This window comes from Lissotriton vulgaris, chromosome 4_1 (assembly GCF_964263255.1).
Source record: "Lissotriton vulgaris chromosome 4_1, aLisVul1.2, whole genome shotgun sequence".
Classification (NCBI taxonomy): Eukaryota; Metazoa; Chordata; class Amphibia; order Caudata; family Salamandridae; genus Lissotriton; species Lissotriton vulgaris.
The window spans coordinates 747,612,117-747,638,656 of NC_141691.1; the positions used below are offsets into that span (position 1 = coordinate 747,612,117).

Here is a 26,540-nt window from a genome sequence, read left to right on the forward strand (position 1 = left end):
ACATTATCTTCTCTGGATATGAAATAATGACAGACTGCTAATTATCAATACCTTACACAGTTTTCTGTCTTTAATCAATATGTAAGCCAACTATTCTAAGATATGGACAGTCTCTGATGAGAGCATGGTCTGGTATATTTCATTAAAAACGGTATAGCATTCATAATATGTAACTGACAATTTCTGAATATGGATAGCTTTGATGTCAAAGGGGACCTCCTCATCTGTGGCAAATCTAATGTTCTACACTAAGGACATTGGCACTGGACCATTTCTCCCAACTCTGTGCTGAGAAGGGGCTTGAGCTAATTAGTGCTGTTGGACTTGGCCCTTTTTGAAGGTTCACCCCTAAACTTTTTGCATTTCTCCCAGCTTTTTCTCTGTGTAGTGTTAGTGGTTTTAGGCCTCTGGGCACTTTAGCCTTGTGGTCCAGTGTAAAGTGCGTGCACTCTCTGTTACATTTAGTGGGAGTGAGAGTGAGAGTGGCCTGCCCTCCCATAGGAATGCATGGGGGATTCCCTGCTCAGTGTTTGTCAGTGGTAATTCCTGTTATGAGAGTAGCAGTATGGTCAAGTCTGGTATGTATGAAATTGTGAGAATAAATGCTGTGCACTGGTGTGCGCAGATTTATTATGCCTATGTGAGAAATGCCACTTTTAGAAGTTGGCATTTCTGTGTGCTATGTGTCCGCCTGCGTGATGTGAATTGCATGTCTGGTTTTGGCGGGACAGGGCAGGCTAAGCCGGACGTGGGTTGAATAGAGAGATCTGCAGTTGGAGTATGGGAAGGGGTGACCCTTTGATCTGAGCAGGGCTGTGCCTGGCAAGGTGAATGATGGCTCCAACTCCCTCTGTGCGGCTGATGGCAGACCCCCTCTTCCTCAAAGGCAGGATGCAGCCTTGTAAACAAAGTGCTCCATGACAACACCAAACTGATTCTGGCCGGGTTCAGTGACTTGTGACTTTTGAGAACAAAGTTTTTGGTGGTATAAGTAAAGGGGCTGTGACCCCATAAAATTGTTCATTTCCATAATGCACTTCTAGGATAATGTGCTGTTCCTGATCCTGCTGGGGCATGCTGCTGCTGGGGCCCAGGAGGAACTGCCATGAGGGCCTGCCTCCCTGGGCCCTGCATTGCCCCCTTGATTGCTGAGGACTTTTGCTTTTGGAGCTATGGCTCCCTGCGCCCTGTGAGCGCTATATTTTAATTCTTTCCTGGAGCAAGAACGTGTTACTTCTGGATGTCAAGATGAACCTCTGTCCGTGTAACGAGAGGGAAAGGACTTTGAAACTTTCATCCATCTTACTGGTGCAACTACCCAAGGGCCTGATTTGAGCTTGCCTCCTGCCGAAGTCTCAGGGACATTAGACTTCACCCATCAGCCATTCGGATTTCTATTTGAGGGGAATTCAACTTGCAGGTGAGACATCTGTTGAGAATTCCAGAGCCTCTGGTTCTACTGCCGGGAACACGGACTGAAAGTCATCGCTATCGCTATTGTGGGCAGCCGCAGCTGAGGAGATGTTGCGGCTGTGAGCCTGCATCTGCCTTTGTTGTCAAAGTCATTGTTATCGCTATTGTGAGCTGCCGCAGCCGAGGAGTTGTTGCCGCTTAGAGCCCGCATTTGCCTGTGTTACCAAAGTAATCGTCCTTGCTATTGTGGGCCGCCGCATCTGAGGAGCTGTTGCCACTGAGTGCCTGCATTTGCCATCCTACGAGAATCATTGCTATCGCTATTGCAGGCTGCTGCAGCTGAGGAGCTGTGCCGCTGAGTGCCCGCATTTGTCGTCCTACGAGAATCATCGCTACCGCTATTGTGGGCTGCTGCATCTGAGGAGCTTTGCCCCTGAGTTCCCGCATTTACCGTACTACGAAAATCCTCGATATTGCTGTTGTGGGCCGCTGCAGCTGAGGAGCTGTTCCGCTGAGGGCCCGCCTTTAAGCCCTGTACTTTCACAGCTGTGCAGCACTTAGTGACAGCTGCAACGTTTAGGTCTGCGCAATTGCGCACATGGATCCTGCTGCATTGGCAGCCGCCCTGACACTTTGGACATAGGGCATTCTGAGCCCCTTTGAGAAGGCCAGTTAGCCAGGGGGACTGTTAGGTTTGTAGGGCGCCCGGCCCAGATGTGATGGATGTGGTGCTAGGAAATATGATTTATGTAGTATTTTATTTATTTATTTAAACTCATAATGCGCACAGCTACCCGCAGTGGGTTTCCCGGCGCCAAGGGACAGACTAAAGAAGGAGAACTAACAGACTGAATTTACTGGTAAGTAGCCTCTAATCACTGCTGAAAAAGCCAAGTTTTAAGTCCCTTTCGAAAACAAAAAAAATTGGTTTCCATCTTCAAGGTCACAGGTAGAGCATTCCAGAATTTAGGACCCAGATGGAAAAAGAGCGGCCTCCCATTTTTGCTAGCCTAAATCTGGGTACGGAAAAGTCACCATTCCCTGAAGATCGCAGATTGCGACTCGGCTTGTAGACCTGAACTAGGCCCTGAAGATATTTGGGGGCTGAGCCTTGTTTGATCTTAAAAACGTGACAAAGGGCTTTGAATTTAATTCAGCTCGGAATTTTGAGCCAGTGAAGGTCACGAAGTGCAAGAGAGGCGGATGTTCTCCTAGGGACATTGCGAAGGAGCTGGGCAGCCATATTCTGGACTACTTGAAGTTTCTTTATCGTTGTCAGATCGGCTCCAAGATAGAGAACATTGCCATAATCCAGGCGTGAAACAACCAATGCCTGGACTACGGTTCTCTGTGAGGAAGGGGGCCACATCCACAAGATTTTTGAAGCCATCTCAAAGTGGCAAAACAAATAGAGGCCACCTTCACGGCCTGCTGTCTCATTGTGAGTTTATCATCAATGAGAAACCCGAGATTGCGTACTACAGTAGCAGGCTGAGGGGTAGGTCCCATATCGTTGGGCCAATGGTGGGGGCCCCATAGATCCTTTCCCTTGCCCAGTATCACAACCTCGGTCTTGTCACCGTTTAATTTCAGGAAATTGCTCTTCATCCACTCAGAGACTCAAAGCTGAACTTTCATTGCACTCCTTGTTAGAAAGGGAGAAAATAATTTGAGTGTCATCAGCGTAGGAATATCAAGTGAGACCGGCTTCCTCCACAATAGTGGCCAGGGGTCTCACATAAATATTGAATAGTAAAGGACTAAGTATAGATCCCTGGGGGACGCCGTGCGCCGACGGACAAACTATAGAGGAGGCAGAGGCAGAGAAGACCTGAAAAGTACGGCCACTTAGAAAAGAGGCTATCCAGGCTAGAGCAGAGCCCTCCACTCCCAGGGACCGGGAGTCGCGAGGAGGATGGAATGAGACACAGTGTCGAACGCAGCGCTCAAATCAAGAAGAATGAGAGCAGATGTTTCTCCGTGATCGACACTGTGTCGCAGACTCTCGGTAACTCCTAGAAGTGTGGTTTCGGTGGAATGATGTGCTCTAAAGACTGACTGAAATGAGTGTAAAAATCCCAAGCTCTCAACAAGATGGGTTTATTGCATATTAATATGTCTTTCCAGGATCTTTGAAAGAGCAGGAAGCAATGAAATAGGCCTGAAGTTAGATAAGTTGGCAACATCTGTTCCAGCCTTTTTCAATAAGGGGATAATCATAGCATGCTTCCACTCCTGTTTTATGCCTCTAAATTTGGTTTTATGATTGAGGTTTAGCATACTCTATTTATGTTTGAGTTATCCTCTACTGTGGTTTATGCTAGTGAGGTTATTTCCTAATGTGAATTATGCTTAGGAGGTTATGGTCTAATATGTTTAGGCTTATGAGGTTGGCACAGGATATATTTCATGCCTAATGTGATACTGTGCATAATATGATTTATGTTACAGGATGATGTTAGGGTCCAGTGTTTGCCAGTAATTACTAGTTGTGTTCTATGCTTATTATATGTGCTCCATTTACTATCTTTACCAAGTGATGGTTCCGACAGTGGTCCAAGGGGCCCTGTCATGTGTATAATAGCCCTTGTAAATATTGCCCAGTGCCAGTTGGCACAGTGTATATTGTGCGATTACTATTCTAATATGTTTTATGATAATACAAAGGCTATTTTTGATATAACCTTGTGTGGAGTTCCTTTTGTGGTGTGCCTAGTATGTTGTTGCTGTGTAGGTTGCGCAGATGCTTTACACATGGCCTCCGGGATAAGCCTGACTGCTCGTGCCAAGCTACCAAGGGGGTGAGCAGGGGTTATCTTTGGCGTGTAACTCCCTTGCCTTGACTAGAGTGGTGGTTTCTGCCGGCACAAATACCCTACAGCATTCCCCTGAGTCTCCCGAGTAAACTGATACCTCACTTGTGTGGGTGTCTAATGCAGAACTGGCTAAAAACGTATTTTAAAAAAAATGTAGCGCTTAGAATTCTCGGTGCTATACCCTTATTCCCTATGTTTTGGGTTCCTACAAGTCACAGGCCCTTGCCCCACCCACACAAGTGAGGTATCATTTTACTCGGGAGACTCAGGGGAACGCTGTGGGGTAGGACATTTGTGCCGGCGCGGTGATTCCACACAATATGTGGAAAATGTGGCTTTTTTCAGCTAAATTTGAGGTTTGCATGGCATTCTGGGTAGGAAAACAATGGGGGATCCACGCAAACCATACCTCATTGGATTCCCCCGGTGTCTACTTTTCAGAAATGTTTGGGTTTGGTACTTTCTCAAGAGGGCCGCCGAGCCCGGGCCAAAACCCCAGGTGCCTTCCCCGCCCGCCCAAATCCAGGCAGTTTTGTTTTAGGTAATTTTGTAGTGTCCACAGTCCGGTTTGGGCCTTTGCCTGTCCTTGACCCACCCACACGAGTGAGGTACCATTTTAATCTGGAGACCTAGGGGAACGCTAGGTAGGAAGAAATTTGTGGATCCACGCAGATTCCAGAACTTTCCCAGACAGAAATCTTAGATAAAAGAGTTTTTTTTTCAGCAAAATTTGAGGTTTGCAGGGGATCCTGGGTAGGAGAATGTTGGGGGACCCACGCAAGCCATACCTCGCTGCACTCCCCCAGGTGTCTAGTTTCCAGAAATGTGTGGCTTTGATAGGTTTCCCTAGATGGCCGCCGAGCCTGGGCCAAAAACCCCTCGGATCCCCCTTGCAAAACCAGGTTGGTTTGTGATGGATAATTTTGATGTCGCCTCGATATGAAGCAAGTAAGGTACCATTCTTCTCGAAACACTTTGTGGAACGCGGGTGGGTGAAATTTTGTGGATCCATGCAGATTCCAGACCTTTCCACCCCAGAAAAGTGAGGAAAATGTGTTTTTTTGGACAATGTTTTATGTTGGCAAGGGATTCTGGGTTACAGAACTTGGGTGAGTCACCCCATCCTGGATTCCCCTGGTTGTCTAGTTTTCAAAACTTTATAGGTTTGCTAGGTTTCCCTGGGTGCTGGCAGAGTTAACGTTCAAAAACGACAGCTAGGCACTTTGCAAAAAAAAGGTCATTTTTCACTGTGAAAATGTGGTGTGTCCACATTGTGTTTTGGGCCGTTTCCTGTCATGGGCCCTAGACCTACCCACATAAGTGAGGTACCATTTTTCTAAAACGACTTTGGGGAACGCGGGGTGGGTGGAATTCTGTGAATCCACGCAGCTTCCAGAACTTTCCACCACTGAAATGTGAGGAAAATTGATTTTTTTTGACAACTTTTCGATTTGCAAGGGATTCTGGGTAACAGAACCCGGTGAGAGCCACTCAAGTCACACCATCCTGTATTCCCCTGGGTGTTTAGTTTTCAAAAATGTATAGATTAGCTAGGTTTCCCTAGGTGCCGACAGAGCTAGGGTTCAAAAACTACAGCTAGGCACCTTTGAAAAATAGTGTCAGTTTTCACTGTAAAATATGGTGTGTCCACGTTGCGTTATGGTCCGTTTCCTGTCGCAGGCACTAGGCCTCCACACACAAGTGAGGTATAATTTTTCTCAGAAGACTTTGGGGAACGCGAGGTGTGTGGAATTTTGTGGATCCATGCAGATTCCAGACCTTTCCACCACTGAAATGGGAGGAAAATGTGTACTTTTTGGACAATTGTTTAGGTTTGCAAGGGAATCTGGGTAACAGAACCTGGTAAGAGACCGTCAAGTCACCCCATCCTGGATTCCCCTGGTTGTCTAGTTTTCAAAAATGTATAGGTTTGCTAGGTTTCCCTAGGTGCCGGCAGAACTAGGGTTAAAAAACTACAGCTAGGCACTTTGCAAAAGTGAGGTACCATTTTTTATCGGGAGACTTGGTGACACACAGAATTGTAGAGCAACTGTCATTACTTATTGACTTTCGATGCATTTTTGCCTTCCAAATTAAAGACAATGTGTAAAAAAGAAGTCATTTTGAAAAATGACCTATAATTCTCATGCTAGTATGGGTATTCCCAATTTCGGAAATGTGCACATATCTACTGTTTCTAAACTCTATATTTTGTTCCCATTTCATAAATACATAGGTGTCTTTCATGCCGATTTTTCCATGTATACATTTTTCCAGAATAATTGCTATATACCCGGTACATAATAAAAAGCCATTGCAAGTAGCTGCTCAGTTACTGGCTTTGGGTTCGTCGGGTTCTTGGTGAACCTACAAGTCCTACATATCCCCACAACCAGAAAGGTCCAGTGGATGTAATGGTATATTACCTTCAAGCAGCTGTCATGATTAAAAGAAGACACAGGTGAAAACGTTGACACAAATGGCTGTTTTTTTCAAGTAAATTTATATTTTTCCTATATTTAACTGTTGGTTTCTATAAAGAAACCTTGAAGGATCTACACAAATGATCCCTTGCTGAATTCAGAATTGTATCTACTTTTCTAAAATGTATAACTTTCCAGGAACCATTATTGCTTTCATACCCATTTCTACCATTACCTGGAAGGAGGTTGAAAGCACAAAAAATAGCAGAAATAGGCTATGTCCCAGAAAAATGCCAAAACTGTGTAAAATGTTTTGGTTTTCTGACAAACGTCTGCTTGTTCTTGAAAGCTGGGACAATGGTGATTTCAGCACCACAACCCCTTTTTTGATACCATTTGCAGGGAAAAAACCAGACGCTTTCATCTGTAGTCCTTTTTTGTATTTTTCCCAAAATAAACAAAACTCAGCTGTATTTTGGCTAATTTCTGGGTTCACTCCAGGGGGAATCCACAAACCCGGGGTACCTTTGGAATCCCCATGATGTTGCAAAAAAGGACACAAATTTGGCATGGATACCTTATGTGCTCAAAAGGTTACAGGGGCCTAAGCACGAACTACCCCAAATAGCCAAGAAAAGGCTTAGCACGGGGGGAGGCCTTGCAGCGAAGGGGTTAACATTGAATCATATTACAGTGAATGCATTTTTGTTAGTTTTGAAGGCAAGAAATTAAGACAGCAGAATTTTACGAAATCTTAAACATATGGCAAGCCACCTTTAATACGAAGGTCTGAAACTTGACAAATGATTACTGAGAGGAGAGAAAACTGCTGTATATGAAACATGCTGAGCTATTACGAGAGCAGTTGTTTCACAAGCAAACCAGGTGTTGTGGGGCTTGGGGGGGAAAGAGAGCTAGTATCGTAACTCTGAGGTTAGCAGTAGGTGAAACTTTGCTTTTCAGTTATATTGACAAGCAAATTCATTTTTTAAAAGTGCTTGTGATATCTGACTTTAATAAACAAAAACAAATATATCAGTTATGTTCACTGCATTCTACAAGGGACCCTTTACAGTGCCTGCCTTACTTGTTATCGGGCCTTGGGGTTCAAGGTCTGTAAAAACTCTCGTTAACGCCTACTTGCATCCACTGTAAGACTTACGAAGAGCCTTCGGCGTAGGTTTTATGATGCCACGTTTATTCTATTTGATAGCTGGAACTATCTCGCGCAAGTTGCCCCCATTCTGATGCAGTGTTCTTTGCCTCATAGTGGTAAAGAACTTGTGACAGTGGGCTCTCCAGAGCTCAGCTCAGAGGCCACTTTTTGTCTCCTACTTCCTAGACCACGCCATGCCTTTCGACTTCACGGCATATAGATATTATTTGCTTTCATCATATTTGTGCGTTTGTCTGTCAAATAACTTGCTGGGCCTGATTTATTTCCCCTTACTTGTATAGAGTCTGGTTAGGGACAGCTTTTGCTGTTTGTTTTGAGAGAGTTCATGTGATCCATAGAGGGCACAGCATTTCATGGATGGCTACACTATGTCTTTAACTTTACATTACTCTGTTTTTAATGTGGCGAGTAGTTTTTTACTGCATACGCTGACAGTTCGAATCTATCAGCCGCAGACACCATCTTCCCCAGTTCTAAAAGAGGTTTCACAGCAAAGGGTCACAGCTCTGCTTATTGCACTCACTTACGACCTGCTTGAATGCATTGGCTTTGCCATTGCTTGTTCATTATGGCAGTAGCAATACTTTACTCGTGAAACAATGAATTATGTCAATACCTGTTAAAACTCACTTGACATTTGTTGTATTGCTTGCCTAAAGAGCCAATGGGCCGAAGCTGCTCTCTGTGAGGTTACGAGTGAAAGTATCTATGTTAGACTACACCTTGAATGGTATTTTTCCTATGGTACTCTGGAGCCTCGGTTGACCTGCGATAGACAGCAACTTACTTGCTTGGTGCGTACAGCAGCACCTCAAATGTTTCTCTTCAAAAACAATGCCCTCTCTCCAAAAATTAATGGCGCTTACACAGAGGTGCTCGGTCTATCTCTAAATTACAACAAAACCAAGGTCATCTGTTTCTCTGCAAACACCAGGCCCCATAGTAAAAAACATAAGTGGTATGCAGCAGGGAATAGCACAGAGCAGAGTGGATCTTACAAATATTTGGGAGTGGTGGTAGATTCCAGATTTATACCTAAAAGACCATCTAATCAAAAGACGAGCACAGGCGAGCAAATTACGCTTCACACTAAACACCCTAAGACAGAAACGAATGTGCCCATCAAACTCCCATCCACTAAAAGTTATTGCTGCCAAGTTTTTCCCAACCCTTACTTACGGCTCCGAATTATTTAAGGGCCAAGATGCACATTTTTGAATCTCCAACAATCCAGCCTCTTCAAATGAATTTTTACGATACCTCAATTTACATCTCAAGCACAAGTTTGCCTGGAATTCGGGCTATCCAATCAACTCCTGGAAAGGCAAGCAGCATTACGAAAATTGTGCTAGAAACTGAGAGCAGCTCAAGAAGAATCCTTGCAGGGGCTTTGTTGGACGGAACTGAAGAACCAGCAAAAAGGAACGAAAGATTGGCCAACCGCCCTTTACCAAGTTTTACTCACCCTTAACTTACACGAAGCCTGGGACACAAACTATAACTATCCTGCATTTAAAAAAAATAGCAAACCATGCTGCAAAACAAAAAGACTGGCTATTGGACAACGCTGCCCTGACAAAGAAAAAACGGCTGGATGGTTTTCTCTTCATATGAGATCCAGTCACCACAGCCGTATCTGGTCCTACTCAGACAGCCAACCGTACAGCATTCTCTACTCTTGATTCGATTGGGAGCTTTTTGCTCAAAAGATCAGGTTCCAACATGGAAACGAACATGGCCGTCCACTCAGTGTAGATAATGTGAACAGGCGGAAGAATCAATCTTACAACTTCTGTGTATCTGCCCAGCTGTGAACAACTGGAGACTGCATTTCCTACTTCCTGCTTTGCATTCTCATCGGTCAGATCATGCCGACCAGCAGTCATGGGGTTATTAAACAGCCAGTGGCTACAGATTTCATGCAGAGCTGCTAAATTCCTGCAACAAGTCATCAAATTACTACAAATATCAAATAAATAGCGTCTAATATTCAATTTAATAATCCATTATTCAGCTTATTTTGCTCACAATCTTCAATTATGTGGCTGCTACAAAGTGTACAGTGTAGATGTACATCTGTCATCAACTCGTACTGAAGTTTGACGCACTTTGTGCCAAGCTGTTTAAGACCGTGCTATCTTCTAAGTGCTCACTACATTGATTTTACATTTGCATTTTTGCACACGAGTCACACGGACTCAAATGTGCTGGCTTGGCATTAGATACACTATGTTCAAGGTTTTATGAAAAAGTCCAAGTTACCTTTTTACCTTTCAACAAATTAAAAATATAAGTAGAAATGTTGTCACATTTGATGATTTTATGCTAAAATTGTAATGGTTTTAAGTAACGACACAATAAGTTCTTATTTGTGGCGCTTACATACACTCAGACTCGCCACACCCACCCCTCTCTCCTCAACTTTTAGCTTGTTTATAACTGTTCTTGGATCCCTCCACCCGTGATGGTTCATACAACCTATTTTCTCACTTTTTCTCCAAAAATAAAAAAGTGCAGAGATTCTGATCCCAAGTGATGGAAAAGAGCTCCCAAACCCTCCCCCAACCAATCAGCGCTTGGATAGCCATGTGCACCCCTCCGTTTCCCACCTACCACCAAAGGAATATGCAGATACTATGATTGTCCCCATGAACCAATTTTGTGACACTGTGATGGGCTTTTACTTTAACATGTTGCAGATTATTTTCTGACAAGATAATCTATTTACTATAAATGTTAATGGCCAGACCTGTGAGCTTGTTTCTCTTTGGTTAAGTTCAATCACATCTTGAAATGTTATTTTTCTACAGTGATAACTTACCTTAACTTGGCTGTTTTTTTTCATATAGGACCTGAAATATCTTTGCATTCCTGCCTCTGATTCACCTTCTCAGAACCTGTAAGTTTATCTACTTTCAGAATGATTTTTTTCTTTAATGCAGGAATCAAAATCTTAAGTCATTTTAGTGGACCGATTGATTGTTTTGCCATATTCATTCCTGAATTTATACATACAGCACAACACCTCATGTAGTTATTAATGAAAAGCAAGATATGTAAACTAAGTTAAAAGAACATATAAATCTAAGTACGTCAGGGGAGCACATACAAAATATAAACAATTCAGCAAAAAATACTTTAAAAATATCAGATTTTAATATTAAAAAAAGAGGGATTTGCCTCCACAGTTTAAAAACAAATACATATTTCATAGAAAAACCATAGTAGACACAGCGTTTTGGTGATTTATCGATGTTACACCTTCTTCAGGTCGGATTTCTATATAAAGAAATAATTTGAATTATTGCATGCTCCATATTTTACTGACCTACATCTGAATACAGATTATAGTGATAAATTTGTTACATTAACCACTGTTATCTATAACATCTAAAAAAAGCACTATTGACATCCATTTTGCTGAAAACATTTTTCAATGCGTAAAACACAAGATTCCATGGACATACTTTGATTCACCAATCATTATATTTGAAAACAAGCTATATCCATATCGATCTATAACATTACTCATCATTATAAATACAATCAGTCTGGCCTACAGGTCATAATGTAATATCCAGAACAACAATAAAAAACATACCTCTAGTCTTTTCATGAAGACTACTAATCAAGTTATTAGTTTAAAAAGCAACAAGTCAGCCTCTTGGTTTGCTCTGTTGCCTGTTCCGGATGGTGTAGATTAAAATAACCTATCAAGACATAAGATAAAAACACCGCCACTTGTATCAATGCATATGAATGAATTGATAGTATTGAGTATACCTCATATTTTATACATGATGCCACATACCTGTTAGGTAACAATCAAAACAATTATTATGCTGTACGTAGGATGGCCCCCGTATTTACTTTGCCCCGGTTTCACACATCACAGTTATGTAAAAAACAGAGAACTATTTTAATACTCACTAATAACTTCTAAACCCGTCAATGAATAAGCTGTGGCTCACTGAAAATCAAAAAATGTATGTTTTTCTTACTGATAACGTGATGGGTTGTGTCCGAGATATTCAAACTTTTCTCTTCTAATTCTGTTGTGAATCACGTATGTTAGACGATTTTTATAAGACCATTCTATGACTAGATCACTTTTTTGTAATCATTAAGGGTCTGTGAAGATAATTATAACAATAGTCATTAGTCTAAATATCTCTCTGCAAATGTTTTCCATTACAGATATAAGCTTGTTTTGTATTTCTAAATTTTAGACATAATAGTAGTGCGATTGAGTGGTACAGAAAAACTAACCTCTTCCTATGTCTGTCATAGTTATAATTATGTTGTACTTTTCGACCTGAAAGAACATAAAGGGTGGCTTGTAAAAGACAATGGTCTTATTATACCATGATTAACCAACAGGGGCAAAAATACTAAACATCGTAGAGCCTTCTATGATATTCTACTTCATCTCCAACTGATTGGCTTTTTTGCATCTAGATAGCGAGCTTAAAGTAACCTTTAACGATGCAATGCACAGATGAGAGGTGTTTTACAGTATTTTGAGCCTCATCTCTAAAAGATGTTAATGATGGCCGGTATCTTTGTAAATTGTGCAGCCTAACTGCTCAAAAATCATTCCTATATGTACAGGATGCATTCTATCTATAGCGTCATTTATTTTTTTTAAAACCATTGTGTAGCCGCATTATTCATAAACAGGGCGATTCAAATTGCCAATATTCCTCTAGTTGCCTTCTCAATAACCCTTCCTGTATGAGCAAGACACATTCTAACTCTAGTGTCATTCACTTACTAAATATTGCCGCAATATTCCTAAGTAAGATGAGACAAGATGCCGGTAGTTTTAGCTCCTCGCCTTTAAATTAAAGCATACAGAATCACTCCTAAGGTCTCGTTTGGTAGCCTATCAAGAAAAGGGACCGCTATTATCTCGTACCTTCTAGCACTATGACGGCCTCCCTGCCTCAAGCAAAGTACAGCTTCCGGGTCGGGTTGTAACACGATTGCCGATACCAGTCTGTTTTTAAATTAATGTATCCGGGGTCAGGGGTCAAAAACGCCCTCTTTTTGGCATTTACAGGTTGCACAACATTTTTATTTTTAAAAAAGTGGCCATTCTTTCTTTATTTTGTTATTCCTTACTACACTATTATTAACATTGTATTCTAATTGTTGTTAAGTTTATTAATACAGTTTCCACTAGTATCGCGCAGTTTTAGGTGTCGGCTATCTTAGATTGGGATAAACCGTTATCGGTGTTATACTCTGTGTTACGAATAGTTATTTTTAATAATGAAGATTATAATTATAATATTGCCAAACCCCCAACTCTCATTTGATAAACTGGTCCTACGATCTTTATAAATAAATATATACGAGGTCGCAGGTCTTTTCACTATCATTTGCTATTACGATAATATTCACATCGCGTTCTTATATTCTTTTATTATTAATGTATTTACTTCTCACAGCCTTATATTGCTATTATTCTTAAATATATTTAAATTGTTCCCGCTATATATCATGTGTTCTTTGTTACCGGGCATTTTAAAGCGAGATCACTTTATTAGTTCTCACGGTATATCTTTAAGTGATTGGTTAAAATTATCGATATCTAATTACCGGATCTAAGTTATCACTAAGACACCATCTTAATTTACAGACCGACATGTTTTAGGAAAAACTGATAATATCAGAGGATCGGATGGTCCTTGGTCCCTGGAGGTTGCACTTAAACTCAAAAGGATAGATATTGTAAAAATACACGCACGCTAGGATACAGTTACTCCGTCCTTTGTGTGTCTTTGGGTGTAAAACAAAATGGCAGACATATATGTTGATATATTACTCTGAATGTAATTCAACAATATTGTAATCTGTTATTAGCCATATGCAAGAGAATTAATTCTAGCACATTTCATACTAAGTGAGCCTCCCGAAGGTAAGTTCAATCCGCTGAGAAGTATCAATGGAACAAAGAAAAAATACTAGAATCCATATATATCCACACTAATCTTAAAAGGTTCAGAACAAAAAATCTTTCGCCCTCAAATATAGGTGACGGTTACTCCTACCTATATACCTCAATAAAGGATAATACCTCTAACAAGGTAAAATACAACATGCCTACATCTTATGTGCCAATCAAGCTTAAAGAGTGGATATCTAGATGAGTAGAGCCTTAAATCAACCTTCCCCAGTCTTCTTTGCTGTTCAATCCCTTACGGAATGTATTAAATTAAGACATAAAAAACTGTTCTCTCTTTTTTCTTTTCAAAGTATAATCACCTCCCCTGTAGCTCATGATAACTGTCTCTATCACGCACCACGGGAGGGCCTCTACTGTATGCTTTTCTTTTATCCAATGCTCCACCAATGGTGCAGATTTTTTGGACAGCCTGATGTCTGATCTGTGTTCATTTATTCTTACTCTGACCTCTCTCGAGGTCTCTCCTATATACCCCAATTAACAGGGACATCTAATGAGGTATATGAGATTTTTAGTACGACAGTTAAAAAAGTCTTTGAATTTATGAACATGGCCATTCAGGGTAATATCAGGTCCTTTGATGATGTATTTACAAATGCCGCAGCCGCAGCATGCAAAAGTGCCCATTGGAAGGGTGTGTTCATAATCCCTATTTGCTGTGGTGTGATTTGATCTCTGTATGTCTTCACCCGACAATTCCTTATTGTTCTATTACGTCTGAAGGAGAACATTGGGTTGGGTAAGTTGATATCATTCTGATTTGTCACCAAATGCCAGTCCCTATTCACTATATTTTTTATCTTATTACTAATACTCCTGTGATTAGTTACAAAGATTAGGGGCTGACTATCAGGGTCATTTTTTGGTTGCTTATCAAAAAAGGATTCCCTATTAAAATACTTGGCTCTCTTGTAGGCACGTCTCAAGTCTTTTAATGTAACCCCTATCCACAAATTTCTGTGTTAAGTTTTTAGCATGTTTGTCGTAATCTATGTTCCTGGTACAATTTCATCTCAATCTACGAAATTGTCCATAGGGGATATTATCCTTCTGACAAATGGGATGATAGCTATTGTAATGCAACATCGTGTTTCTATCAGTAGGTTTTGTAAACAGTTCCACCTGCAGAGAGCCATCCACATGTTTAATTTTTATATCTAAAAACTCACACTGATGTCTATTCGTAGTGGAAGTGAAATGTACATTTTTATCGCCAAGATTGAGCCAATGTATGAACTCAATGAGGCTGTCCTCCTCACCTGTCCAGATAAAGAACACGTCATATTTGTAACGTGACCAGCGTGTGATATTTTCAAAAAAAGGCACCAAAGCATTAAAAATGTGCTTATCTTCAAAGTTAGCCACATATAAACAGGCCAGACTGGGAACACACATGGATCCCATGCTGTTCCCATTCACTTGTTTGAAAAAGGATTTCTCAAATAAAAAGACATTATTCTTAATAGTTGAAGACGGCTGGAATGCCGGAAACCGGTCCTCGGAAGCTTATTTCCGGTCCAGGGAAGGCATGGCTTGGCAGTTCGGGCTGGACTATTCTCTTGAGGCACAGGGTCAGACTGATTTGCATATGGCCATGTCTGAACTGGGGTGGAGTGGAGTGCAAAAAAACTATGGATTTAGGCCCCGATCTCTGTACTGGGGTGAATGTATGACATTGTTCTGCATTCTGTCCATCAACTGGTTTTTGCATTTTCCAGTTTTTGGCCGTCTGTTGCCCATCAAAAGAAAAACAAACATTTCCTTTCTATTCTGCAACCACAAAGTGCTGCTCCACTATTAGCTGTTGATGGCTTTGTAATTTGTCATGTTAAGTTCATTACAAATCGAAAAAGTGAAGAGGTGTGTCTTCAACTTTTTTCTGAATTGTAGTAGAGTAGACACTGATTTAATGTTTAGGAGACTGTTTCAGATCCTGGGATCATGAAATCAGAAGGTTTGCTTTCTGATATTTGCTTCCCCTTGCAGAGTTTTGTTTACAGGCCTGTGATCTGGCATTCTCCCCCAGATGTGGCTAGTTTGATTGCCAGGTAGGCTGGTGTCTTGTTGAAGGCCTTACAAGAGATGCAGCTGTTCTTGAAGATGTTCAGAGCTGTAAGGGGGAACCAGTGTAAGTCTTTGGGCCAAGCCCCTGTGTGTAGAATACCTTTCAAGGGTGATAGTGTGGCATCAGGAAGACTACTGAGCAGGATATTGCCTCTTTCTTTCTAGATGAGAGAGGACTAGGACTTGTTCTGAAGTTGTTTTACAGGAGAAACCACTTTACTTTATACAAGAGTCACAGTTGAAACCAAACTGTCCTGGTCTTCATGGTGGTGTGTTGCTTGAATCAGAGGTCTATGTTGAGAGTGAGTCCCAGACCTTCTGCATGGTCTGTCAGCTTGTGGGTGAAGCCTGGCAGGTTTAAGTTTGAGAGTCATGCTTGAATCTGGAAATGTTTTGTGGTGTTAGCAAACAAGAGTAATTCAGTCTTTGTGAGGTTTAGCTTCAAGGGATTAGTTGGCATCCAAGATTGGATGAGCTTGAGGTAGGGTTTGAGTGTCAGCGTATTTTAGGTTGAGTATATTTTTAGATAGTCGGCTGTCATCTGTGAATTGATGGATCTTTATTCTGCCGTCAACAAGGTTGGATGCAAGAGGTTCCATGTAGTGGTTAAAAATGAAGGGGGAAAGAGGATGGAGCCGTGGGGTAACCTGAGGAGGTCTCGTAGCATTGGTGTCGTAGAATATGACCCATACCAAGATAGTGCCTGAAAATCCCACGAATGTTTGTGTTTTGATCAGAGCTGACTGGTCGACTGTGTTGAAGGCTGCAGAGGTCAAACAGGACTAGGAGGCAGAGGCTGTTCCAGGTTTTGAGGAGGGAGTCGTTGAATACTTAGTGACTACTTGCTATAGTGTGGTCTGAAGCACAATTGTTAGTCCTGTAGAAGATTAATCATGCTCCAGTGCTTCTCCAGCTTGGTGGTCACTGTTTTATTTAAAAAAAATGATATTTCTTTTATTAAACAGTTCGACCAAAGTACATCAATTGATTAAAAGCAGGCGACTTCACCATATCTCAGTGACATTGTATACATTACAAAATACGTTAGTTATCATTTTGACTAGATCAAGGGGTTTCAAGAGTGTCCGTTTCAATCTGCTGACCAGGTGGGAGACAAATGTCGCCTCTGTAGGTGTTCCAAGCTCCCTATACCTTATTCCATTTCCCAGGGCATCCTCTATCTATGAAGACTGACTTTTCCCAGTACAAGCACCAGTCTAGATCCTCCTTCCCCCTCTCCAAATGAGGCGGTTAACTAGCACCCCACAGCTGTGCGATGTTTCTCTTTGCCACCATATCTGCTAATGTTGCCCACTGTGTAGTGTATATGTTGAGGTCTGTGGGATCCTAGACATTTAGTATGCACCTCCAAGCCTCTGGCTGCATGTCAACCCCCAATACTGCCCACAGTGTTTGGTGGATGTCCCTCCAGTAAAACTGTATCTCTTGACAGTTCCACAGAATGTGGATGAATGTCCTCGCATCTCCGCATCCCCTTCTGCACTCTCCGCTTTCTTCCTTTCCCATTCAAACCAGGCATGGTCCCGTTACATAGGTCCTATGCAGTATTTTAAGCTGTACCAATCTCAGCCTGGCCTGGTTTGCAACCACTTGTGGAGAAGAGATCGCCTCCTGCCTCGTCATCAAGTTCTAAGCTATCTGCAATCCACTTTCCTTTAAGGGTCAGTAATGGATCTTCCATATTGTTGATCAATTTCCTATATATGAGGGAAATGGTCCTCTCTGGGAGATGCCCGTCCAGCACCCTATACTCCAGGGGGGAGGCTTCCGGAAGTGCAGTGTCACTAGGGATCTGAGTGAGTAACGCATGGTGGACTGGGAGGTAATGGTAATACTCAGTGTCTGCCAAGCTGTACTGTGTTTTGAGTGAAGCAAATAACTGAACCGTTCCTCTCCCCAGATGTCTTTGATCCGCGAGATCCCTATAAGGTCCCACTTATCAAAACCCTTGGATTTCCAGAGGTTCCCCAGTTTGTCCGAACTCCACAGTGGAGTGGCTAGTGTGAGTTTGTTCTCCCACTTTAGGTGTCTATTGACTGTATGCCAAACATGGACGGCATGCGCTGTCGGACCAGTTAGTCGGAATCTACAGGGTTTGGCATATAACGCCCTAGTATAGTCTCCCCCTGGGAGTAGCCATCTGTCCATGGCATATCCGGGATCATCTGGATGGCCATAGATCCCGTGTTTGATAGCCGCTAGCTGAGACCCCCAATAGTATTTCTTTAGGTCGAGAAGACTAATTCCCCCATCGTACCAGTTAAGAGTCAACTTTGAGAACGCAATGCAGGGCCTGCCCTCCCAGAAAAGCTGCCTCTGGAGACTCTCAATTTCTTTAAAGTAGGACGTTGGAACCGGGTCCATCGTATTTTGGAGTGCATATAAAAACCGAGGCAGTGCCATCATTTTAAAAAGGACTGCCCTGCCTAGCATGGAAAGAGGAAGGGATCTCCAATGCGTGACATTGTTCTTAAGTCTCTGCATGGGTGCGTCCAAGTTACGGGCAAAGCGAAGTTTAGAATCCAGCGTCACATAGATACCGAGATATCGGAAACCTTCCGGTGCAATCTGGATCGGACAATTTCGCGGTATATGTGGGTCACCTTGAAGGACGTACACTAATGACTTGGACCAGTTTACAGTGAATACAGAGTGTCTTCCGAATATTGCCAGCACATCCAGTAGGTAGATCAATGATGCTCTTGGATTAGTGAAGTAAAGAAGAATGTCATCTGCATATAGGGATATCTTATCCTCCCAGTCCAGGGACCAACACAATCCACAGATGGATCGGTCCTGCCTGATCCAGGCTGCCGGTGGCTCTAGTGCCAATGCAAAGAGCAGCGGAGACAGGGGACAGCCCTGCCGAGTGCCCCTGCTCAGATGGAAGTCTAGGGATTTGTGTTATTTACCACCGCGTGGGCCATCTGGCCACAGTACAGGAGGCGAATTCAACCCGTGAATTCCGGACCGAATCCCAATTTACCTAGAACCGCAAATAGATAGGGCCACTCAACCATGTCGAACGCCATGGTGGCGTCCAATGATACTAGAGCTGCCGGTTCCAGTATGGTAGGTGTTCTACTCAGTACTCCATGTAGTCGACGCAGGTTAAGGGCCGTATTGCGATGAGGCATAAAGCTCGACTGATCTGGGTTCACCAGGGTGGTGATGACCATAATCAGATGTGTCGCTAGCAATTTTGCAAGGACTTTGGGCTCCGCATATAGAAGCGATATTGGCCTATAGGATGCGCAGCTGGTTCTAAGTTAGCCTTCTTTATATATGACCACTATGTTGGCCACACTTTGGTCATAAGGGAGCATTCCCTTCTCTCTACTCTCCGTTAACATAGAACGGATGTAGGAGGCAAGTTTATTAGGCCTTAGTTTATATAGTTCAATGGGGATACCGTTGGGCCCTGTAGCTTTTCCCGAATTTACACCCCTGATAGCCTGCGTCACCTCCTCCTCCATCAGCGGGGACTCCAGGTAGTCTCTGTTGGCAAAACAACAATTGATGGACAGAATGCAGAACAATGTCATACATTCACCCAGGTACAGAGATCTGGGCCTAAATCCATCATTTTTTTGCACTCCACACCACCCCAGTTCAGACATGGCCATATGCAAATCAGCCTTGACCCTGTGCCTCATGGGAACAGTCCAGCCCGAACTGCCATGCCATGTCTTTCCTGGATCGGAATCAAGCATCCTAGGACCGGTTTCTGGCTATCAGCCATCTTCAGCCAGGATAGCTTGACTCCAGTGGTGTGGAGAGCATGGGACTCATGTCTGAGCATACCCATCCCACTCTGGGTGACAAATGCAAAAACAACAATTGTTGGACAGAATGCAGAACAATGTCATACATTCACCCCAGTACAGAGATCTGGGCCTAAATCCATCGTTTTTTTGCACTCCACACCACCCCAGTTCAGACATGGCCATATGCAAATCAGCCTTGACCCTGTGCCTCATGGGAACAGTCCGGCCCGAATGTATGACATTGTTCTGCATTCTGTCCATCAACTGTGGTTTTTGCATTTGTCACCCCGAGTGGGATGGGTATGCTCAGACGTGAGTCCCATGCTCTCCACACCACTGGATTCAAGCAAGCCGTGCTGAAGACGGCTGGAATGCCAGAAACCGGTCCTCGGAAGCTTATTTCCGGTCCAGGGAAGGCATGGCTTGGCAGTTCGGGCTGGACTATTCTCTTGAGGCACAGGGTCAGACTGATTTGCATATGGCCATGTCTGAACTGGGATGGTGTGGAGTGCAAAAAAACGATGGATTTAGGCCCAGATCTCTGAACTGGGGTGAATGTATGACATTGTTCTGCATTCTGTCCATCAACTGTGGTTTTTGCATTTTCCTGTTTTTGGCCGTCTGTTTTTCTTTTGATGGGCAACAAACATTTCCTTTCTATTCCGCAACCACTAAGTGCTGCTCCACTATTAGCTGTTGATGGCTTTGTAATTTGTCATGTTAAGTTCATTACAAATCGAAAAAGTGAAGAGGAGTGTCTTCAACTTTTTTCTGAATTGTAGTAGAGTAGACACTGATTTAATGTTTAGGAGACTGTTTCAGATCCTGGGAGCATGAAATCAGAAGGTTTGCTTTCTGATATTTGCTTCCCCTTGCAGTGTTTTCTTTACAGGCCTGTGATCTGGCATTCTCCCCCAGATGTGGCTAGTTTGTTTGCCAGGTAGGCTGGTGTCTTGTTGAAGGTCTTACAAGAGATGCAGCTGTTCTTGAAGATGTTCAGAGCTGTAAGGGGGAACCAGTGTAAGTCTTTGAGCCAAGCCCCTGTGTGTAGAATACCTTTCAAGGGTGATAGTGTGGCACCAGAAAGACTACTGAGCAGGATATTGCCTCTTTCTTTCTAGATGAGAGAGGACTAGGACTTGTTCTGAAGTTGTTTTACAGGAGAAACCACTTTACTTTATACAAGAGTCACAGTTGAAACCAAACTGTCCTGGTCTTCATGGTGGTGTGTTGCTTGAATCAGAGGTCTATGTTGAGAGTGAGTCCCAGACCTTCTGCATGGTCTGTCAGCTTGTGGGTGAAGCCTGGCAGGTTTAAGTTTGAGAGTCATGCTTGAATCTGGAAATGTTTTGCGGTGTTAGCAAACAAGAGTAATTCAGTCTTTGTGAGGTTTAGCTTCAAGAGATTAGTTGGCATCCAAGTTTGAGGTAGGGTTTGAGTGTCCGCATATTATTGGTTGAGTATATTTTTAGATAGTCGGCTGTCATCTGTGAATTGATGGATCTTTATTCTGCCGTCAACAAGGTTGGGTGCAAGAGGTTCCATGTAGTGGTTAAAAATGATGGGGGAAAGAGGATGGAGCCGTGGGGTTACCTGAGGAGGTCTCGTAGCATCGGTGTCGTAGAATATGACCCATACCAAGATAGTGCCTGAAAATCCCACGAATGTTTGTGTTTTGATCAGAGCTGGCTGGTCGACTGTGTTGAAGGCTGCAGAGGTCAAACAGGACTAGGAGGCAGAGGCTGTTCCAGGTTTTGAGTAGGGAGTCGTTGAAAACTTAGTGACTACTTGCTGTAGTGTGGTCTGAAGCACAATTGTTAGTCCTGTAGAAGATTAATCATGCTCCTGTGCTTCTCCAGCTTGGTGGTCACTGTTTTATAAAAAAATATATATATATTTCTTTTATTAAACAGTTCGACCAAAGTACATCAATTGATTAAAAGCAGGCGACTTCACTGTAGTAAATGTCCTCTCCACTGTTCTTCTCTGGCTAGACTGTACTATGTTATCTGTGACATCATAGAATGCCAGGGTGTTCCTCTAGCTCACTGTGCCTTTCTATTACTCACTGTGGCAGTTGGTCATCTCAGGCTGAGCTGCTAATAGCTGGCTCCTGGTGGGGTTTTCCTTACACTCTTAACCTGTCTATCTAACCTGGAAGGAACCTGCAATAAAGGATCTTAACTTATCAAGCGGACTCTGCATTCTTCCTTTACCACAACTTGGCGACGTTTTGAAGAGGATGAACTTACCTGTGCACTAAGGAAGCTACTTCAAGAAAAGGAACTAAAGAAAGGAACTGAACACATTGTGGAAATTATTCATAAGACAGAAGGTAACGCCCAGCTGACCCCACCAGTGTCCTATCACACCTGGACAGCCTGCACTCTGGGCATGTGTTTTTATTTTGATGTTTTCTCGTGGATTGTCACCCTGCAACGTGGGAGTTTGTTTGCTTGTTGTCATCTTGCTCCTGCCTCTGAAAAGTTTCTCCCTTCCCTGAGGCCTGCGGTGTGTATTTATTTCATCTGGCTTTCATCTGGTGAGGGAAGCGTCAAGGGTTTCATCCACTACCTCAGTCATTTTCGATTGCATCTGAATCTAAAATCGGTATTAAGCAAAGTCTGCCTGTGTACTAGTCTGGAAAAGGAGTCTAGCGCCTCTTGGCAGTCTTCTCAGCTTTATAAGGGATTCAAGTGTGTTCACGGTAGCGACACTGTTGATAAGCTCATACGCTATTTTGGGGAAGTGTTTTTCTTCGACTGTGTGCTACGTGTCATATCCTGTTGCGCATGTGGGAAAATCGGACCAGAGTTGTGTTAGAATCTCTTTGCGACTTATTTAATTTGCCGACTTTGGGGTTCAAAATGTGTCCTGGCTCCGTGGCAGTTTGGCAGCTGACTTTCAAATAGCCCTGGACACCACATCACGTGCATTCTCACGCAGCCTAACCATTTCATAATGCCTGCAGTTTTTCCTCTGTGACGTACGCCTTCTTCGCGAGATCTTTGCTGTGCTTCACGTTTTGGCGCACGCTTCTGCTGCGAGCCTTCCTGCACAGCGTATGGTATGCCTGCTGCCATTTCGTATTCGGCTCAGGTTCACTCTATTTCTTTATCAAGACTTCGGATTGTCGGACATGTTCCTTCAACCTGGCTATCACGGCAACTAAGTTCAACAAACATGCTCCCGTTTGTTTCCCGGCCTGGTTGGTGTCATGTTTTCTTCCTATGTCGACGGGCTGGGCGACACGTTAAATACAAGGCGGATCGATTGGACAGAGTGCGCAGCAACTTTATGAAAGGGACTTTCCTCATAGACTGGATGACATTCTACTTTTCTGGAGAAATTCTGTGGCGACTTCGTGGAGCTCTGTACAGAGACCTCGAGTGAGAGATCGCTCACCGGAGCTGATATTATTAATGTATTTGTGTAGCGGTTCTCAACGCCTAATGTGTATCATTTAACACAGTTTTGTTTTGTTTAGCAGTGTGTTTTTAGCATGGGAAATTACTGGTGCTTCTTTACAAAGTGTGTCGTAGTATGGTGTGGTGGGTAGTCAATGCTCATCCATATTGTCAGGGTTGGTATCCTTAAGTGTACCCTATTTAGGGGAGGTGGTGTCTGTGTGGGTGGTCCATGCCCCATGTAGTGGTGTATGCTCATCCATATTGTCAGGGTTGGTATCCTGAAGTGTACCCTTTCTAGGGGTGGTGGTTTCTGTGTGGGTAGTCCATGCCCCATGTAGTGGTGTATGCTCATCCATATTGTCAGGGTTGGTATCTTGAAGTGTACCCTATCTAGGGGAGGTGGTTTCTGTGTGGGTGGTTCATGCCCCATGTAGTTGGTGTTTGTGGGTAGTCCATGCCCCATCGTTTGTCCCAGGGTCATTGTCTTTATCCTGCGGTGTACCCTTTTCTGGGGAAGTTGGTGTTTGTGGGTAGTCCATGCTCCATCGTTTGTCCCAGGGTTATTGTCTTTATCCTGCGGTGTACCCTTTTCTGGGGAAGTTGGTGTTTGTGGGTAGTCCATGCCCCATAGTTTGTCCCAGGGTTATTGTCTTCATCCTGCGGTGTACCCTTTTCAGGGGAAGTTGGGTGCTTGCGGGTAGTCCATGCCCCATGTCTATTCCCAGGATTACTGTCCTGCGGTGTACCCTTTGAGGTTGAGTGTTTATAGGTAGTCCATGCCCCATTTCCCTGGGTTATTTTGTTTACCCTGCGGTGTACCCTTTTCAGGGGAGGTTGTGCGTCTGTGGGTAGTCAACGCCCGGTTTTTTCCCCAGGATTGCTGTCTTGCGGTGTACCCTTTTCAGGGGAGGTTCAGTGTCTGTGGGTAGTCCATTCTCCATACTATGCGCTGTCCCCTGTTTTTGGTGGAGATTGTTTGTGCACTATTTTCCTTTCGAAGTCTACCTTCTTGCAGCTACTGGCCAGGGCTTCATTTTGGTAAGATTTTGAGCTGTGAATCTATCATACGTTTAGTGTTAGCACATCTTTATCAGGGGTAGTTTTTTTTGTTTTTTTTTCTTTGGTGAATTCTTGTCAAAGGGGTTTGCTCTCTTGGGTTACCTTAAGTGAGTCTTAACCCTATTGTGTCTCTCCCAGTCTACACTCATTTTTGTTCCTAGGGTGTCTACCCTGTGGTGTACCCATGTGTGGGGAGGTTATGAGTGTCTGCAGCTAACTTAGCTGTTGGTCTTGTTTTTTTTCGAAACCTTGCTGTTTTGTTAAGGGAGGGGGTTGTGGCATATTAGGTCATAATGTTGTTTTCTTTGTTCTTTTCTCTGCTGATGATACCTCATGCTAACGTCATCTCATGTTGTACATTATTACTTTTGGTTCTTCTTATTTGTGTACTTCCCTGCTGATTGTTGCATTTGAGGTATTGTTGCCGATTATTCCTTTATTCTGCTCTTACTCCATAAGGGAAGAGGATGTGTAGTAAATGTCCTCTCCACTGTTCTTCTCTGGCTAGACTGTACTATGTTATCTGTGACATCATAGAATGCCAGGGTGTTCCTCTAGCTCACTGTGCCTTTCTATTTCTCACTGTGGCAGTTGGTCATCTCAGGCTGAGCTGCTAACAGCTGGCTCCTGGTGGGGTTTTCCTTACAATCTTAACCTGTCTATCTAACCTGGAAGGAACCTCCAATAAAGGATCTTAACTTATCAAGTGGACTCTGCATTCTTCCTTTACCACATTCACCATATCTCAGTGACATTGTATACATTACAAAATACGTTACAGTTATCATTTTGACTAGATCAAGCGGTTTCAAGAGTGTCCGTTTCAATCTGCTGACCAGGTGGGAGACAAATGTCGCCTCTGTAGGTGTTCCAAGCTCCCTATACCTTATTCCATTTCCCAGGGCATCCTCTAGCTATGAAGACTGTCGTTTCCCTGTACATGCACCAGTCTAGATCCTCCTTCCCCCTCTCCAAATGAGGCGGTTAACTAGCACCCCACAGCTGTGCGATGTTTCTCTTTTCCACCATATCTGCTAATGTTGCCCACTTTGTAGTGTATGTGTTGAGGTCTGTGGGTTCCTAGACATTTAGTATGCACCTCCAAGCCTCTGGCTGCATGTCAACCCCCAATACTGCCCACGGTGTTTGGTGGATGTCCCTCTAGTATAACTGTATCTCTCGACAGTTCCACAGAATGTGGATGAATGTCCCCGCATCCCCTTCTGCACTCTCCGCTTTCTTCCTTTCCCATTCAAACCAGGCATGGTCCCGTTACATAGGTCCTATGCAGTATTTTAAGCTGTACCAATCTCAGCCTGGCCTGGATTGCAACCACTTGTGGAGAAGAGATCGCCTCCTGCCTCGTCATCAAGTTCTAAGCTATCTGCAATCCACTTCCCTTTAAGGGTCAGTAATGGATCTTCCATATTGTTGATCAATTTCCTATATATGAGGGAAATGGTCCTCTCTGGGAGATGCCTGTCCAGCACCCTATACTCCAGGGGGGAGGCTTCCGGAAGTGCCGTGTCACTAGGGATCTGAGTGAGTAACGCATGGCGGACTGGACGGTAATGGTAATACTCAGTGTCTGCCAAGCTGTACTGTGTTTTGAGTGAAGCAAATGACTGAATCGTTCCCCTCCCCCAGATGTCTTTGATCCGCGAGATCCCTATAAGGTCCCACTTATCAAAACCCTTGGATTTCCAGAGGTTCCCCAGTTTTTCCGAACTCCACAGTGGAGTGGCTAGTGTGAGTTTGTTCTCCCACTTTAGGTGTCTATTGACTGTATGCCAAACATGGACGGCATGCGCTGTCGGACCAGTTAGTCGGAATCTACGGGGTTTGACGTATAACGCCCTAGTATAGTCTCCCCCTGGGAGTAGCCACCTGTCCATGGCATATCCGGGATCATCTGGATGGCCATAGATCCCGTGGTTGATAGCCGCTAGCTGAGATCCCCAATAGTATTTCTTTAGGTCGGGAAGACTAATTCCCCCATCGTACCAGTTAAGAGTCAACTTTGAGAACGCAATGCAGGGCCTGCCCTCCCAGAAAAGTTGCCTCTGGAGACTCTCAATTTCTTTAAAGTAGGACGTTGGAACCGGATCCATTGTATTTTGGAGTGCATATAAAAACCGAGGCAGTGCCATCATTTTAAAAAGGACTGCCCTGCCTAGCATGGAAAGAGGAAGGGATCTCCAATGCGTGACATTGTTCTTAAGTCTCTGCATGGGTGCGTCCAAATTACGGGCAAAGCGGAGTTTAGAATCCAGCGTCACAGATACCAAGATATCGGAAACCTTCCGGTGCAATCTGGATCGGACAATTTCACGGTATGATATGTGGGTCACCTTGAAGAACGTACACTAATGACTTGGACCAGTTTACAGTGAATACAGAGTGTCTTCCGAATATTGCC

General features: G+C 43.5%; 1 protein-coding gene across 1 annotated transcript in view; it reads left to right on the forward strand.

The window, feature by feature from the left end:
- Positions 1-26,540, forward strand: part of DUSP22 (dual specificity phosphatase 22) — a 388,641-nt gene that overhangs the window by 245,062 nt on the left and 117,039 nt on the right. Inside the window, exon 4 of the mRNA XM_086965050.1 lies at positions 10,679-10,728. Coding sequence (XP_086821176.1) covers positions 10,679-10,728 — 50 coding nt within the window. The remainder of the gene's footprint in view (positions 1-10,678; positions 10,729-26,540) is intronic.